An 18,416-nucleotide genomic window follows, 5' to 3' on the forward strand; every position below is an offset into this window, starting at 1 on the left:
AGCTAACACTGCCCCCCAGCTTAGTGTCATCCGCAAACTTGGAGATATTGCCTTCAATTCCCTCATCCAGATCATTAATATATATTGTAAATAGCTGGGGTCCCAGCACTGAGCCTTGCGGTACCCCACTAGTCACTGCCTGCCATTGTGAAAAGGACCCGTTTACTCCTACTCTTTGCTTCCTGTTGCCAGCCAGTTCTCTATCCACATCAATACTGAACCCCCAATGCCATGTGCTTTAAGTTTGTATACTGATCTCTTATGTGGGACCTTGTCGAAAGCCTTCTGGAAGTCCAGATACACCACATCCACTGGTTCTCCCCTATCCACGCTACTAGTTACATCCTCGAAAAATTCTATAAGATTCGTCAGACATGATTTACCTTTTGTAAATCCATGCTGACTTTGTCCAATGATTTCACCACTTTCCAAATGTGCTGCTATCCCATCTTTAATAACTGACTCTAGCAGTTTCCCCACTACCGGTGTTAGACTAACTGGTCTGTAATTCCCCGTTTCCTCTCCCTCCCTTCTTAAAAAGTGGGGTTACGTTTGCTACCCGCCAGTCCTGATGGATAGCTCACTTTTTGGTACCTGGAAACCAGCATGCTACTGAAGAATACGAAGACCACGTAGCCAAGGAGACCCAAAACCCATAATTGTCCAGAAAATAGTTAAAATGCAAGTGTACTAATGAACTCTAAGTTCTGAACTCTAAGTTCTGCAGGTTGACCTGGAAATCCACAATTCAATAATAAATCAGACTGTGACAATATAAAGACAACTTAAGGCGAAGAGGAAGACGGCATTTCAACATGAGTGATGCATGGCCCAAGGAAGGGGAGTATTACAGCTGTGGCAGGAAGTGGTGAGGGCAATAAAGATCTTATGACAATGTATCAAATATCTATGCAACAGTTATACTACGACAGGCATGCTAAGATAAATTGCTTGCATCTTCTAAGGATGCATTGCGCTGAGCATGTCAACCACTTCCATCAACCTCTTCTGAATAGATTTAAATAATTAAATTCCTTTCCTCAATTCAAAGGAGGGTACGTAGTGATTTTTATGACTCTTGCTTTCAACGAGGTGTTTCTTTGTTTGTAGATGTTTTCTTAACACATAACTTGTAATCAAAACCACTTACGCTTCTTCGGAGTTGGGTTTTGCTGAATTTTCTACTGTCTAATTGTTGATTTTGGGCAAGAGGATATCCAGCTGCTGATAGTATTTATGTTATTCCGAATGCAACATTTGTATTGTTTTTGGCAAATTTTCCTTGTACTGTTGTGCAAAATGATTCTCACAATGCCTAATACTCTAAACTCCATGCACAAAATGTACTGCTTGCATCCAATGTAGCAAGATCACAACTCAGTCCAAATATCAAAAAAATAGATGATTTCTAGCTCAGACACCAATAAAACAATTCGAGGCAAGAGACCAGATGAATGCCCAGACTTCCAGGGAAAGTTCAGTTGTCGAAGAAGAGCCCTGGAATTTGTCTGGATGTGCTTGGAGCCTGAAGAAATAAGTAGGAAGGATCAGTGACCGATATAGAATGGTTTATGTGGGCCACTTGTTACCATGTTGTTACTGAGAACGGTCAGAGGCATGTTTTAGTGGACAATCCTGTGGATGTAGCCATGGAAGAGCAGGTGTTAATCCAAATAAGATACTGTAGGAAACTCCAGGAGAGATAACCACTCAGCATTAGCAGTGCCTAGAACTGATGTATGGGAAGTACAAAGGTATTTGTGATTTTGATATCAGAGAAATTGGAAAACTTGTCTCTTCCTTAGTTGTGTGTGTATCGTTTAGCTTGAAGATACCACTGAGACTGTGCCGATCAATGATCGATCACCCGTACACTAGTTCTATACAACATACTAGGGACAATTTACAGAGCCAATTAACCTATTATATATATTTTTTTGAATGTAAATATATTTGCCTATTTATTCAGTATTGAATATATTTTAGAAGAATCAGGTATGGTATATGTGTATTAGTGAAAAATTTGCTTTAAAATTGATAGGGTGCCTATTACCTTAAGAAGCTCTGCCAAATGGTAAGCTGTTGCAATTATTTCTGTAGTATGCTCTGGATTAATTTCAGTATCAACTGTTGCAATAAATGTGTTACATGTCTGTAACTTGCATGTCATTTTGAAACGGTGAGTTGTGTAATATTCCAAAACACTACCAGCTGCCAGTAATTTTTATGTTATTCCGAACGCAAAATTTGTGTACTACTGCTGTTGTGCCTAACTTTACAAATGAGTAGCCTTTTCAACAAATTCCTTGCAGCATTCTGCAAGGGTTGTTTGAGTACGAAAGCAATTTAATTTCTCTGAAAGGCGTTCCTGAATTTGAGATATTTTTACAACATGGTAACACCGTCATGAGTCACATGAATTGAGTTTATGACTTCAATTCACAACTCTCAATGGTAGGATTTGACCTAATTTATCCAGAAATGTATACTATATAGTAAAATGATTTGAAAGCAGAATCCATAATAAGTTTTAAAAGGAAGGGGATAAATATTTGAAAAAAATAATCGAATGTAGTGAAATGGCACATGGCAAAAAAATTCCACTAACTTGGTCTCTCCACATACTCTGAGTATGTGTCCTTTCAAATAATCAAAATTTATTTTTAAGCTTTAAAAGGACTGAAAAAATATTTGGCCACAGTTGCAGTCTGTTATCTTTAAGCACAACATTCCTTTAAACTACTGCTATATTTTGTGCACTTTCATTAGCATCACTGCCAATGCAAAGCTAAGACTTTTTTGAAAGCTAAAGCTAATTATTCAAGTGAGGAGACCGTAACAAATTGAGATCACAATGTCCTAAGGCCCAACTTGGCTAACAGCCATCCCTGTCACAAATATTGTTCTCTAAAACTGCTGAGTAGAAGCAGTGATCATTAAAAGTGGATTCCACTCTATCTAAAAATGAGAATTATATCAGTTTTTATTGTGCTTGGAAAATGTACATATTGAAGGTATTTAGTTAATATTAGTTGAGTCTGGTTGCAATTAAAGTCTTATTTAATTTGTCAGACAGCCTATCGAAAGCTTTATATTCCCAGTTAAGAATTGGTCAAATACTTTTGTAAGATACAAAGTATAAACATGTTAACTTTACTATACAATTAGAAATGTACGAAAGGAATATACAAATGGATTCAATAACATGATAATGGATGTATTTAACCATTATATAATTTAAATATTTAAAACTCTAATCCTGCTATTTTATTATATGATTCTCATGTTTCATTGATTAGACTGCATTTAAATTTACCTTTACGGTATCTGGAAACATCCATTAATGCTGCAAAGATAGATGAATGTAGAGCCTTTCAAGAATTTTACTGTGGTTATAATTCATTTACTTTTTATTAATACAGTACAGAACTACCATAACCCTCTCCATGGTGCATCAGCTGCTTTCATTCAGCGACTGACAGAAATAGCTGGTTTGGAATGCGATACTATTCGGCAGGAGAGAATTCGTAAGCTGAAGAAGAGATCGGATTGCTGAAAATATTTTGATCATCCTAGTCTCAGTCACATATTTTTCATTGTTAAAACATAACATTGAATAAGATGTAACCAAATGGGACTGATATTAGCCATTGGGCAATTTTGCAAGATGGTTGCAAGTTTGCCAAATGCAACCATCTGATCAAAATTATATATTTGTCTGCACCCTACAGATAAAATAAATGTATATCAATGTGTACACTGTAATGAAGTCTTAATTATGATATAGGCCAGAACAATTCAGTAACCACACCTTCCAATCATATGTACATGCTTAATTTAAAAAAAATGTAAAGTTACTTACAGAAATTCGAGTAACATTTTCAGTGTGGGTAACGACCTGTTTCCATGCTGTATGACTATTAGATAGAAGATAAATTATAGGTGCCAGCAAATGGGATGCAAAGCTAATTTTTTTAAGGTGTATCAATGGATATGTGCTAAATTAGTAACACTTTAGGAGCTATGGGTAAGAAATTATGAAGTTAAGTTTCCAGAAGTCTAGCAATGGGAGCAGAAGTAGGCTTTGAGTTTGCTTTGTCAGTCAGTAGGAAAAATGCTAAAATTTCACAACTCAACACTTTTACCTTTGTGTCTTCCCCTTAAGACTAAAAAAAATCTGTTGTTTGCACCTGGAATACTTTTCACTGAGCATTCACAGTCCCCCACACCCCAAAAATGTCCTGTTAATGTATTTCAAAGGAATATGTTCATTTTATCATTTTAACTCCCTGAATATCTTCATTTTCTCCATTAATACTTTAACCTGCAGATGCATTTTCTTATTCATTTAGATTTTGAGAAAATGTATTTGTACATATAATAGAACTACCTCCCCTTCCCCTTAGCACTGCTTTTCCCAGTCAGTTAAGATAATGGCTAAGGTTTTGCACATTTCCCAAATCTAAGGATTTACCAATGATTTTTGCAATACCCAGGTGACAAGCAAAGAAATTGTACTATCGTGATGGAACGACAGGAACGACTAATGGGCTGAGCATTACCTATAACTCCATTCTGAGCTTTCTATTACATGTGGTTGTTGTTCGTCTGCAACACATTTTATAGGAGCTACATCCGCAACCACTGAGCATCAGTGGTGAAGGAAATGAATGTTTAGGATGGTGGATTGGGTACCAATCAAATGGGCTGGTGGTAGTGGATGGAATACCAATTAAGTGACCTTGGGATGTTGATTGTGGGGTTCACAGCAATTATATGTTTTTGAATGTCAAAGGCAGGTGTTTAGATGTTTTATTCTTGGAGATGATCATATTATGTGACGTTTGCAGTAAAAAAAATACTTGCCAGTCTTGCCTGAATGTTGTTTAGGTCTTGTACTCTGGTGTGGAGTTATGAATGGAACTGAACATTGTACATTCGTATAGGCATCTCAAATTTTGGCCTTGCGATGAAAGGAAGGTTATTGCTGAAGTAGCAGAACATGATTGGCACAGGACACTGCTCTGAAGAACCTGTACAGCTAAGATCCAAGGCTGGATTGATGATAACTAACAACCAAAAACATCTTCCTTTGTGTGAGGTAGACAGAAAATGTTGGAGTAACTCAGCGGGACAGGCAACATCTCTGGAGAGAAGGAATGGGTGACGTTTTGGGTCGAGCCCCTTCTTCAGAATCTCCAGAGATGCTGCCTGTCCCGCTGAGTTACTCCAGCATTTTGTGTCTACCTTCGATTTAAACCAGCATCTGCAGTTCTTTCTTACACATTTTGTTCCTTTGTGTGAGGTATGATTCCAACCATTGAAGGGTTGTCCACCTGCTGTCCACTGATTTCAGTTTCTGGGCGCATTAATGCCATGGTTGGTCAATTGCTGCCTTGATGTCATGGGCACTTATTTTCTCTTCATCTCTGGAATTCACCTCAATGGTCCATTCTTGGACCAGGCTCCAAATAGATTGTAAGAGATGTAGTTTGAGGATTGCTTAAATCAGTTTATCTAGCTTCTTTGAACCTTACGTCAGAGAAAAGTGATTGACTGGAGTCTTCCCTGGAATCTAGGCTGAACCTCCCTGTTCCCCATCCACAACATAATGTATAAAAGGATGTGCTTCTTCTAAGCATCAATTAATAGGACACCTGTTAAACCCACTTAAAGGGGAGCCACTGGTTTTCATAGTATTATTGAGGCCTATTTATATAATCTGGCTTATGATGCATGGGTTAAGTAGAACTGGATTAAAAATATGCCTAAACAGATGGAACAGTTGTTAGACAATATGGCATATATTGGATATGGTGGTGGCAATGCTGCTGGTATTGGTTGAAGCACGTGGAGAGGCAGGAATGGAAATTAGGACTAATGACTTGTGAAGAGAAATAAGTAGCGGGATATGGTGCACTTTCCCTTCACTGTTCCAATGAATCTGCTGTTTGCGATTTCCTCGTCCATTCTACCAACACTACTAACAACCCCTCTCCTTCCCTTGGGGCTTTCCTGTGCAACATATGACGTAACATTTGCTTTGTACCTTTTCTCTTCCTATTGTCCAATGATCTTAATAGTCCTTCCACACGAGGGAATGGTTTATATTTATTTCTTTCTCTTTCGTATTCTATAATCACTGCTTACAATAATGAAAAAGGGTAAGCAAGCAAACACCTTTGTTCAGTCCACAAACTTGCTGTTGTCTCAGTTTTAATTTTCCAATTTGATCTCTGTATTGTATAATATTTCATTGAATTTCAATGGAAGTTCAAGGACCAGCACCTCATTGTTCAGGTATGTACAACCTTCTGGGGTCAACATTGAGTTCATCAATTTTAAAAAGTCCTATTCTTTGTTTCATTATTTATCTCATTATCACCTCCGTTTACCAACCTTGCTTTCATCTCTTTGTCTTTCATGACTTCCACATAATCACACACTTTCACTTCCACTTTCCTGTTACCCAATGTCCTTGTCTCTAGTTGCTTCATGTTTTGTCAACCTTTCTCAGCTCCCATAATTGATCATCAATCTAAATAATTAGCTTTGTTTCTCTAAAAATATTAGCTAAAGTGCTGAGTATTTCTTTTTTTTTTGTTTTGCTTTACTGGTACAATATAGTGATTGTTAGGAGCACGATAAGAGGTGACAAAATTGAAGCTGGAAGAGGTTGAATTGTGAGCATAGAGTGAAACCATATCAATATTATTCTGACCACTTTAGTGAGATCATTGTATCTTTTCAGGAATGTGCCATGGCCTTAGGTTTCAAAGTCCTGACATTGATATGCTCATTGATCTTTTCCCGGTATCTCCTGAATTGATGCCTTAAACAATTTCAGTCTCCTGTACACTGGAATAAAGGTACTGAGATAATCTTATGTCTGCCTTGTATCTCAATTCATTTGCTTGCTTGCTTGGAATGATTTTGGACTAGTAACACATCCTTTTATGAGCACTTTGGGAGGTTTTGCTAAGGAAAAGGCAGTATAAAACATCCATTTGAATACAGTAAACTATCCCATGACATTGACTTAACAAACTGCAGCTGTTTAAGGTGCGCTGTTTCCCATTCAAACATATTACAACTGAGGCCAGTTTTTCCTGTCTATAGCCAATAAAAACGAAGGAGTTTTTGAGTACTCCCTGTACTGGGGAGGAGGGGGACGGGGGGGACGGGTAGTTACCTAATATTGGAGAATACAAATGCTTGATGCTATTATAACATACACTTGCAATTTAAAAAAATACTGCATGTTGGAAATTTGAAACAAAGCTAAATGCTGGAAAGAGTAACTCAATCAATACTTAAGGACACAAAGGTGAAATTTCAGTTAGAACTTTATAATTCGAAGAAGAGATAAAAAGGAAATTAATACCAATAGAAAAAGTTATATGTATACACACTTACTGAATACATATTTCTTGGAAATGTGTAGAAACTAGTAACTGCAGATGTTGGTTTACAAAAAAAGACAAAGTATTGGAGAACTCAGCAGGTCAGGTAGCATCTCTGGAGAACATAGATAGATGACTTTTCAGGTCGGGAATCTTCTTCAGACTGCTTATGGTGAGGGCGGCGGGAGGTAGAAAGCTGAAAGAGAGGAGGGGTAGGACAAAACCTGGCAAGTAATAGTGGGGGGTTGATAGGCAGAAGTCTGGAATAAGGCCAGAGACGAAAAGACAGAAGGTGTAAGGCAAAAGGATTGAAGAGTTGTGAATTGTGAAGCTAAGAAGGAGGGATTGTAGGTGGAAGGGGAGAATAATGGGTGCGAATCTAGGTAGAGCACACGAGAAAGATGCGGTAGGGGGGAAGAAAGTGGAGGATGGAGAAGAAAGGGAGGGTGGGTGGTTTGGTAGTTATCTAAAATAGCAGAATTCCATGTTCATATCATTGTGTTTTGGGCTACCCATGCGGAAAATTAGGTGCCGTTCCTCCAGTTTGCATGTGGCCTCACTCTGGAGAAGGTGCAGGACAGAAGGATCAGCCTTACTTTCTTCAAGTTCAAGGTATATTCAACTGCATGGACCCCAGCTATGCCTGTCCCAATACACCCTCTATCAACTCCATCCAGGGACTCCAGCAGACCTTCCTGAGTAGTTCACATGCATCTCCTCTAACTTCATCAATACCACCGGTGTGTCACCAGCAATGGCTGCCTCACCAGCAACTGTTAGTCCTTTCACCCTTTTTATTATTTTTAGTGTGTCTAATTGTATGTTTAAATGTTTCTTAGTATGTCTTATGTGGGGGGTGGAAATAAGGGGAAACCGATTTTCAGTCACCTACCTGGACGGAGATGCATCTTTTCTCTGTGTCTCATCTTCTTCCCCCCGTCGCGGCCTACCAACTGGATTGGTGCAGCATTTCCTGCTGGAGACGGCCCAGAGCTTCAGCAGTGGCGCAGCACTGAATTATCACCGTGGGCGATGCCTTGCCGGGGTGTTGGAGCTGCTGACTTTAACACCGTGGAGCTATGCTCTGCGGAGTTTTTAGCCGCGGGCGCGACGTTGACTTTCACATCGCGGAGGCCTGGGATCTTTTGCCGGGGATCGCCAGTGTTGGAGCTCCAAGCTGCGAGTGTGTTCCGATCCGTTCCGACGCCGGAGTTCCGATCATCCCGGCAAGAGGGCCTGTACATCGGGCTGTCCGTAGCGGCGACTGCGGAGGGTTCAAAGGCCCCGACCATGGTGGACAAAGAGGAAGATGACTGAACTTTATCGCCTTCCGTCACAGTGGGAAATGTTGATTCCGCTGTGGTGGATGTTTATGTTAAACTCTATCGTGTTTGTGTTCTTTTTATTTGTATGGCTGTATGGTAACTCAAATTTCACTGTACCAATTGGTGAATGTGACAATAAATGTGAACTTGAACTTCTATCCGGTGTTCCTGACATATTTCATGGCTGACCGCGAGTTGCTGAATATACTGTGCTCTGGGTTTATTCTCACCATTGACTGATCCAAACTCCTTCTCATGGGCCCAGGTCATGGCGTCCTTGGAGGTACAGAGTATCTGCCAACTTGTAGCTGCCTTGCATCAGGTAGCAGGAGACCATTTTTTTCTGCTGGTCCTTATGCCTGTAGTGCTGTTTCATTGAGAAATGATGTATCTTTTAATTCAGGAATTCCTTACGTTTGCAATTTTAGTTTCTTGATCTCCTGGGTAATTTCATGAAACCAGTCCTAGTTCTTGGTTTTCAAGTGTCTTCCAGGGGCCAATTATGGTGGACCTTCAGGCAACCCATAATCCGTGGATACTTTTTAACTCCCTGCCGATAGGTTGTCTATGAAATATTGTTTGAGTTGCCTTGACAGGTTCGCCATTGATCATCTTGCATCATTGCTTTTCAGATGATACCATTGTTTTTAGGTCAGGTTGATGGATTAAGCCAGTCCAGTTTTGATCAGTTGGCTGTCTTTGGCATAGGTAATGTGGCAATCTTTACAATCCTTTGCTCATCTCATAACATAATCCTGCACGTGCTAGTGCTTGATCTGATGATGTTACCATGACATTATGTTTTTGGTTTCTGATGAAACTGTGTTCTTTAGGATAAAGCCAAACTGCAAATATATCTTAAGGAGAAGGACACCATTTGAGTTTGCCATCCCTACTCCTTCATGGTTTGCCAGAGAGCTGTTCTCTCTATTGGGGATATAGACTAGGGTTGTGCAAGGTCAGAGTAGAGTCCTCTTCGGCATCATCTGCAGCTTTCAGGATTGAGACATATTCATCAGTACAAGAACAAATTGGTTTCATGTTAGAGCGAGCCAAAGAATCATGAGGCATTCCTCTCCCGACATGCCCTTCCAAAAGGAGGAGTGCACACTTTTTGTCCTGCTCTTTAAACAGGCCAACTTATTACTCATTTTATGTAGCTATGTAAGTAGCCAAAGTGTCCAGGTTCCCAAGAAAGCATTCAGTCTATTTATATTGTGATTCTACATGCATACAAATGAAATAGTTCAGAGGTAATTAAGCGTGTTAATGATGATGGTCTTTCTGGACTTCAGTAAGGCCTTTGCCAAAGTCCCATATGGAAGAGTGGTCCAAAAAGTGAGAAAACATGGACATCTGGGCAAAATTGGCTTGGTGATAGGAAATGGAGGGTGATAGTTGTATTTGCAATTAGAAAGTTGAAACTGGTCGTGTTTCACAGGGATGTCACTTAAGTGGTAAAAAACATTCACACCACATTATTAGCCCAAGACTATTTGTGGTCTAGGTTGTATTGTTTCATTTTCTGAAGAATTGCAAACTAAATATTGTGCCATCAGTCATCATCTCTATTTTTGAACATAATGGAAGAATTCTTGAACAAACAAATGAAGACGTGTCTAGGACACAGCCCCGAAGATAAATGAACTACTTTCAACAACTCTACTATCTTTCAGTTTGGGAGATATGATTCCAGCAAATGTTTTCTCCTTGTATTTCAATAATTTCACGTTTACTTGAAGTCGTTGATGTTCCACTGGCTAAAATAAAACTAAGACCCAAAGTTTCTGAGTTCCTTTACTTATTCATAATACTACAAAATGAGAAGGATCATTGTTTCATGATTAACTTACTATCAATTCTAACATTTTCCTAATGGAACTTCATTCCATTCAATGGAGAAACGCTAATCAGATCCATGAATGTACAGTAATGAGAATCAGTCCTTTAATCTACAGTGATTCATTTTATTCTAAAGGGACAATTCTTTTCACATCATTTTGCAGTTTAGCTCTTTGCACACAAGGTTGTAATAAGGTTCAAAGCCAAAACACAAACTGAACATCTATCAACAAGTTATTGGTGGTTATGTTTTGCTCAATAGCCATATTGGTGGAGAATTGCCAAAGGAAGCAGTAATCACCAGAATGGATTTGAATGTTTATGCAAATACGAATAGCCAGCCAGTTTTTCATATTACCAGTAGATTCCAGTGCTGTAGCTGTGCTGGGACAGGTTGCTAGAGGTCAGTCAGTTCTGGAGCATATGAGTTCTGTATTACAGTTAGATTAGTTTTTGGATCCATATTATCTTCCTGTATATTGTGCTTTCATCCTTAATGCATTAAGCAAATTAAATTGGTTGAACACGAATTTCATTGATAGCTTGAGCACAATGGGCATTTGTAAAATGGTGGTTTTGGACTATTATTGATATTCATGATGTTGTATTAATTTTAGTGCATATTATAGGTATTTGATTTATTTATTTTAAATAAATGTGTTACAATCTAGTTCTCTATTTATATCTTATTTTTCTAATTAGAACTTAATTACTGAAATGTTCCAATTACCTTGGAAAGAAATGGTACTCAACCCAAAGTTTAAGTTTCTTTACTTGTTAATACTACAAGAGTTATCACTGTTTCATTATTATTAAACATTTACCAACTGTAACATTTTTCCAGTGCAATTTAATTTACCTTGCTCAGCAGGAGCTACATTATATTCAATAGAGAAACACTAATCAAGTCTCAGTCATTTCTTGAACTAATAGTAATTGGTGGATATATCATTTTACACAACTGGTCCTGGTAAATTATCAAGTGATACACAGTATACAAGTGGGATGGCAGGTAATTTTAACAGCACCATGTTTAGGATTGGCCACAAAAGAAACAAATGTATAAATATATTTAATCACATATCAACACTGAATTCAAGGTTTTCATAAAGACACCTTTATATTTTACCCCAAATTATCCATTAATGGGTAAACCATATTGTGGGAAATTGAATCTACCGCTTCCATCAAATGAGCACCAGAATGAAATTCCCCTCCGCTTACTTGGGATTCAATGATTCTAATAAAATATGTAAAAACACTTAATTGTCCTTGTGTTTTTTTTGTAATGAGTTCATACTTGCACAATGTTTTGAGCAGTTTAGCAAAATATCTGGTCATTTGGTTGTCTTGACCAGTCTAGAAATTAAATTGTCATTTTGTTGCAGGTATTTTGGCTCTCCATCTTCTACAATCCTTCCTTGTTCCATAACTAGAATTCTGTCACAATCCATAATAGTTTGTATTCTATGAGCGATAATAAGTACTGTGCTATTTGTGAAAGCAGTGGAAATAACCTAGAGAAGGAACAAAATGCGCAGAAATACAGTAAGTGGTAGTTCTGATATCAAATATTACCATGCAACATAACCAATTACTTTTACATAAAAATGAAATAATTATGTTAGTGGAAAAAGCAAGGAAAATAAGAGTATATGCAGACAATGAGATATACATTAACATTCCACTAGCACTGCTATTTCTAAGATATTATACATGCTTGTATCCAAATTTTTGAAATTTGTGCCGAAGCCTTTTTGATCACATTATCTACCTGCTACTTGACCTTCAAGGAACCATGCACCTGCACTCCTAGATCCCTATGCTCTACAACACTCCCCAGAGGCTTACCATTCACTGTGTAGGTCCTGCCTTCCTGACATCCCAAAATGCAACACCTCACACTTCTCTGTATTAAATTCCATCAACCATTGCTCAGCCCACCTGGCCAATCGATCCAGATCCTGCTGCAATCTTTCACTATCTGCAAAACCACCCACTTTTGTATCATCAGCAAACCTGCTAAACTTGCCCAGTATATTCTCAACCAAATCATTAATGTAGATGACAAACAGTAACGGGCCCAGCACCGAACCCTGAGGCACACCACTAGTCACAGGCTTCCAGTCCCAGAAGCAACCTTCCACCATCACCCTCTGCTTCCTTTCATGAAGATAATTTGCTATCCATTCAGCTATCTCTCCTTGGATCCAGAACTGCCTACCATGCAGAACCTTGTCGAGTGCCTTACTGAAATCCATGTAAACAACATCTACAGCTCTGCCCTCATCGACCTTTCTGGTCACATCTTCAAAAAACTCAATCAGATTTGTGAAGCATGACCTCCCACATACAAAACCATGCTGACTATACCTAAGCAGCCCTTGCCCACCCAAATGCCTGCATAACCAATCCCTCAGAATACTTTCTAGTAACTTTCCAACTACAGATGTAAGCTCTTTTGCACTAAAGACTTTTGCACTAGCCTTTTGCACTATTTAGGTAAGTGATATGTGAATACAAATGCATTCCTATATTATGCTGACAAAAAAATTATTGTAAAGTTATTCTTTCTATAAACTACACTTACAAGGCTCTGAACTCCCTAATACAGATGGAAGTACAGCAGAAGATTGTGCAAGCATGGCAAATTTTTGAAATAACACCAATTCAAATAATAAAATTCAGTCAGATTCATGAAAATTCATCATAAGGCTCGAATCATATTCAGAAAAAGATCCTTACACTTTGAAGGGCAGCATCAGTTTCCATGTCAACAGATGCCGTGGCCTCATCCATGAGTGTAATTTTTGATTTCCTGACAATGGCCCTGGCGATGCAGAAAAGCTGTCTCTGTCCTTGGCTGAAGTTTTCAGTCCCATCTGCTATAAGGGCATTCAATCTCTCTGGAAGCTCACTGACCTATTGAATTAAAACATTTCATGTGAATTTAATTTAGAAAATCCGAAGATATTTGAAAATTAAAATCTCTTTTCTAACTACCTTTGCTCCAACAATATTTGTAATTGCTGATCAATTCTCATGGCAATAAGTTATTTGTTTAAACAATAGATTCTATCTTTGATATATTTGCAAATTACAGTTCTGTTTATTACTTCTAATATATTTCTCTCACTTAAATATTTGGCTAACAAACTTCAATGTTTAAAATATCTTTCTTTATTGAATACTGGATTTTATAGTATTAAGAGTAAATCTTTTGTAATAGGTTTCAACCTGCATAGTTAAACAGTAAATAGTTTTCTTTGAAAAGACTGGCTTGTCACAAACTTGCTATGTAAAAGAACATTAAAAATACCAAATGCATTTTCAATAAATTGTATTAAATATGATTGATTATGAGACTAAAATTCCAATTTCTTATCAACATGAAGATTGTTGATGATAAACTATATCACTGAAAAGATTGCACTTAATTTCTGTTTCTATAATTAATGGATTAATACATTAAGCAAAACAATATTTTGTGCACTGAAATAATTTAATTTATTATATTTAATTGTTATTTGTAGGCAGCTGTGCACGTATTTACAAGAATATTGTTTTAATTTAAAGCATTAAAAAAAAATCAAACACCCTATTCATATAACTTCTATAATCAAGCCAAATGCAAATGCAACAGCTAGAGCGCAGAGAAATATACCACAGTGCAAATTATAGCTTCTCAGCATTGTAGAATAACAGTTCCAGAGAAGGAATTAAATGTCTACAATGAGGTAGGTTGTAAAATCGGGACGATACCCTGGCTTATTGAAGGACCATTGAGAAGTCTGATAACAGAGGGTAAGAAGCTGTTCTTGAGTCTGGTGGTATGTTCTTTCAAAATTTTCTATCTTCTGCCTGATGGGAGTGGAGAGAAGGAGGACTGGGTGGAAAAGGTCCTTGATTACGTTGGCATATTGTTGCGAATGTAATGGCAAAAATGACTCCAGCAATCCGTTGGCATATGTTTTTAAGATCAATTTCAACGGGTGACACATTTTCAAAGAGAACCTACATAAACACTGTTTTAACCACATGTGGATGATTGTGTCCAGCCCTGGGCACCACAGTTGGGGAATGATGTGCAATTCTGGAATTCTGGATTTGGCTCTATTCTGAGCTAGATCCTGTAAATGTAGTTTTCAAGAGAGTTAGATTTAACTCTTGAGGCTCAAGGAATATGGGGAAAAAGCAGGAACAGGGTATTGATTTTAGATGATAAGCCATGATCATATTGAATGGCGGTGGCTCGAAGGGCCGAATGGCCTACTCCTGCACCTATTTTTCTATGTTTCTATATTCACTGACAGGTAAGGGTGCTGGGGCCCAGATATGTTTTTGAGGTATTTTGGAGACACCCAATCAGGATTTTATAGGATTTACTAAAATTATTCTTGGAAATCTCATTGACATATTAAAATCATGATTAGTTACAAACAGTAGTAAGAGCGAAATTGATCTAGATTCTATAAAGACAGTTTACACAGTCACTGCCATGTTGGTGTGCTTAGGCCTAAACATTTCCCAAGGGATCCCAATGTGCAATACATACAATCCCAATGTGCAATGCTGCTGAAGTCATAACAACCTGCAATTCTTACAATGTCATAATCCATTGTCTTGCCAAAGAGAATTTGGAAAGGAAAGCTGCCTGCTAGGGAGAGTGCTGGTCAGCATGACCTGCCTAAGTTCGAGGTTATCCCTCACTCTTAGGCATATCAGTTTTTCTTTCACCCCTTTGTTCCACATGTCACCCTCTTCCATCTTCTCTGCATCCTAAACTAATTTGTTTTTATTTTCTTAGTTCTGGAATAGGGTTCCAGACCTGAAATATTAACTGTATCTTTTCACAGATCCCGCCTGACCTACTGGGTCTTGCTAACATGCTCTGTTATCATCTATACTAGAGTTCATAGTTGCATGTATCAATATTTACATCTCCAGAATCTCTCTTGGATCTGTTTGGCTGATTATTAGATTCTCATCAGTCTCATGCCTTTACCTCATTCTCTCACTAGTATCATGCCCTACCCCTTCTGCTATTTCCACCTCCTTTACCAATGCAGTACGTGAAGCTTCATTTTCATGGTCTTCTTCTTTTCATGTCCATCTTGTTATTAAGGCCTCGACTCTCTTCTCAATACGAGTTTGGAATATAAAACAGTACAGCAGAAGAACAGGCTCGTTGACCCAGAAGGTCTGTGCCAAACATGATGCCAAAATAAATTACTCATTTGCCACTTCCGGTTGGCGCCATGATGTGAGTGGAATCGCGCCATTACAGCTCCGCAAAAAACTGAATTAAAAACGGGGGTAAAAGGGTCAAACAAACGCACTTACCACAGGAGATCGATTGTAAACGGCTCCGGCAGCGTTTAAAAGGTGCGTGACGTCATCAGGCGCGCGATTTTAAGAAGAAATTATGACCCAGCGCTCCCCTCCCCCCACCACTGGAAAAAAATCTATGAGAAGGGAAACTGGCCTGAGCTCGGGTGCGGCTGCTGCTGCTTCTCAAGAAGATGTCTCACAGAGGAAAGCTGAAATGGAGGAACTCAAGACTACTATTCTAGGTGAGATAAAGAAGCAGAGGAAGGAGTATAAGGAGGAGATAAAAAGTTTAAAAGCGGATATGCTGGTGTATCACGAGAAAGTTAAAGAAGACTTAATAAAACAAGTTATAACGACGGTAAGAAGTATGATGGATGAGTGGAAGGAAAAGGCTAATGCCGAGTTACAAACTCAAATCGAGGAGGTAAAGGATATAGCTGCTGGGATGGAAAGAAAGCTGGATGGCAAGATAGATCCTACTATAATTTCGCTAGACCAACAAGGCGAAGCAATTAAAGAGCTAACTAAGATTGCTGAAGTGAATACTAAGGAGACCGAAAAACTCCGTGCCGAGAACAAACGCCTCTCAGAATTATTACGCAAAACAAACGAGAAATGTATTGATCTGGAGGGACGCCAACGCCGTAAAAATTTGCGTATAGTTGGTCTGAGCGAAGGTCGTGAGGGGAGTCAAGATCCTCGAAAATTTGTTGCAAAACTTTTAAAGGATATTCTGAATTTGGATCAAGAACCCCTGTTGAGCCGTGCACATAGGGCTCTAAGACGGGCCCCTGGGATAGGGTCATCGCCCAGACAAATGATTGTAAAAGTGGCCTTTGATCATGTCTTCGAAGAAATGATGAAGATAATAATAAAAAAGAGAAACCTGAAATACGAGGGAGACAACATCAGTATTTTTAGAGACTATCCAGCAGAAGTGGCCAAGAAAAGATCACTATTTAGAGAAACAAGAGGTATCCTGAGGAATTTACAGAATACTAAGGATCTGAGATATGGCTTGATGTACCCAGCAACACTGAGAGTAACTTATGATGACAAGGAATATCGTTTCGTTAAGTATACTGAAGCATTGAAATTCGCCCGAGGCATACAGCAGAAGCCAGAAGATGAAGAGAGAGAAGACGCGGAGGAAGGACCCGAGGGAGAAGGAGAGAGCTGAACTTTTATCATCGACCTGTGGTTATGAAATACTCACTTAGAAGGAAGTGGAATAATGGACATTTAGTTGTAGTTCTGTATTAATTATTAGAAAATATTTAATTATTCCATGATAATAGTATTACATATTATAGTATTAAATACAATTGATATTAGTAATTAGCAAATAGTAATATGAATAATAGAAATAATTACTAAGTACTAAGTATATAAAGTTAATACCCCACCCCAATATATATAGCATTTGAGATAGGAGCTGGTATAATTAACATCTTTTAAAAAAAAAAAAAAACGGAAGTCTTTAGATTAATGGCCACGTTAGTGTGGCTTTCACCTTCACATACTACACACTATATAAGTGTAGTTTCTTTTTTTTCTGAGCACCCTATTAACACCCTTTACTTTTTTTAAATTATTGATATTTATTATTGTTTTTGTTTTTTATTGATCTTATATTATATATTATTTGAATGTAGATGTGAAGGATATTGTGTATTTAGTTTAAGAAGACATAGATGCGGATTAAGGTGGATAGAAATTCTCATTGGATCGATGTCCGGGCGCAACGGGGAGCTGGGGGAGTCAAGAAGGCTACTCCAAAAAAAGCCGCCCTAATAGTAAAATGCATGATATAAAGGTGAAGACTGGGGGTGATGGAGTAACCTTCTGCAGTTGGAATGTAAAAGGAATTAATGAGCCAATTAAAAGGGGAAAGGTGTTAGCTCAGTTGAACAGATTGAAGACAGATGTCATTTTCCTTCAAGAGACATAGATTAACAGCTAAATGGATTTCTAAGGTATCATTCTACATTTATACATAAATCTAGAGGAGTTGCAATAATTATTCGCAAAGGTATACCTTTCATACAAAGTTCTATTATAGAGGATAAAGAAGGTAGATATGTAATAATTACAGGGGAATTATATTCAAAAAAGGTAATTTTAATGAATATATATGCCCCTAATTTTGATAATCCACTATTTTTTAAGAAAATATTTAATAATATTCCTATATCCACTCAACACAATTTAATAATTGGGGGTGATTTAAATTGTACTTTAGATAACTATCTAGATAGATCATCTGCAAAAAGGAAAACTGCCTCGAAATCAAGTAAATTCATAAATGCTTTTATCAATACATCTAATATTAAAGACATCTGGAGGTTAGATAATCCATCCGGACGAGAATATTCTTTTTTCTCGCCCGTACATGAAACCTATTCGAGGATAGATTATTTTTTAATAGATTCTAAATTACTTCCTTTTACGTATGACGCAAAATATCATAATATTATCATCTCGGATCATGCGCCATTAACATTTAAGATAAAAT

The 18,416-nt window shown here is 37.9% G+C and overlaps 2 protein-coding genes across 5 annotated transcripts in view; one reads left to right on the top strand and one right to left on the bottom strand.

Moving 5' to 3' along the window:
* Window positions 1–3,757, top strand: part of LOC116972034 — a 55,271-nt gene extending 51,514 nt beyond the window's left edge. The window contains exon 5 of the mRNA XM_033019298.1: window positions 3,423–3,757. Coding sequence (XP_032875189.1) covers window positions 3,423–3,556 — 134 coding nt within the window. The 3' untranslated portion in view covers window positions 3,557–3,757. The remainder of the gene's footprint in view (window positions 1–3,422) is intronic.
* Window positions 3,758–11,324: 7,567 nt separating this feature from the next.
* Window positions 11,325–18,416, bottom strand: part of LOC116972035 (ATP-binding cassette sub-family C member 9-like) — a 153,569-nt gene continuing 146,477 nt past the window's right edge. For 3 of the 4 annotated variants that reach the window (XM_033019303.1, XM_033019301.1, XM_033019302.1), the window contains 2 exons: window positions 13,316–13,492; window positions 11,325–12,087 (listed from right to left, as the gene is read on the bottom strand). In XM_033019303.1, the coding sequence (XP_032875194.1) occupies window positions 11,908–12,087; window positions 13,316–13,492 (357 nt within the window). In that variant the 3' untranslated portion in view covers window positions 11,325–11,907. The remainder of the gene's footprint in view (window positions 12,088–13,315; window positions 13,493–18,416) is intronic. The other variant, XM_033019300.1, reaches the window with a different exon arrangement.

Source organism: Amblyraja radiata, chromosome 4 (genome assembly GCF_010909765.2).
Source record: "Amblyraja radiata isolate CabotCenter1 chromosome 4, sAmbRad1.1.pri, whole genome shotgun sequence".
NCBI lineage: Eukaryota > Metazoa > Chordata > Chondrichthyes > Rajiformes > Rajidae > Amblyraja > Amblyraja radiata.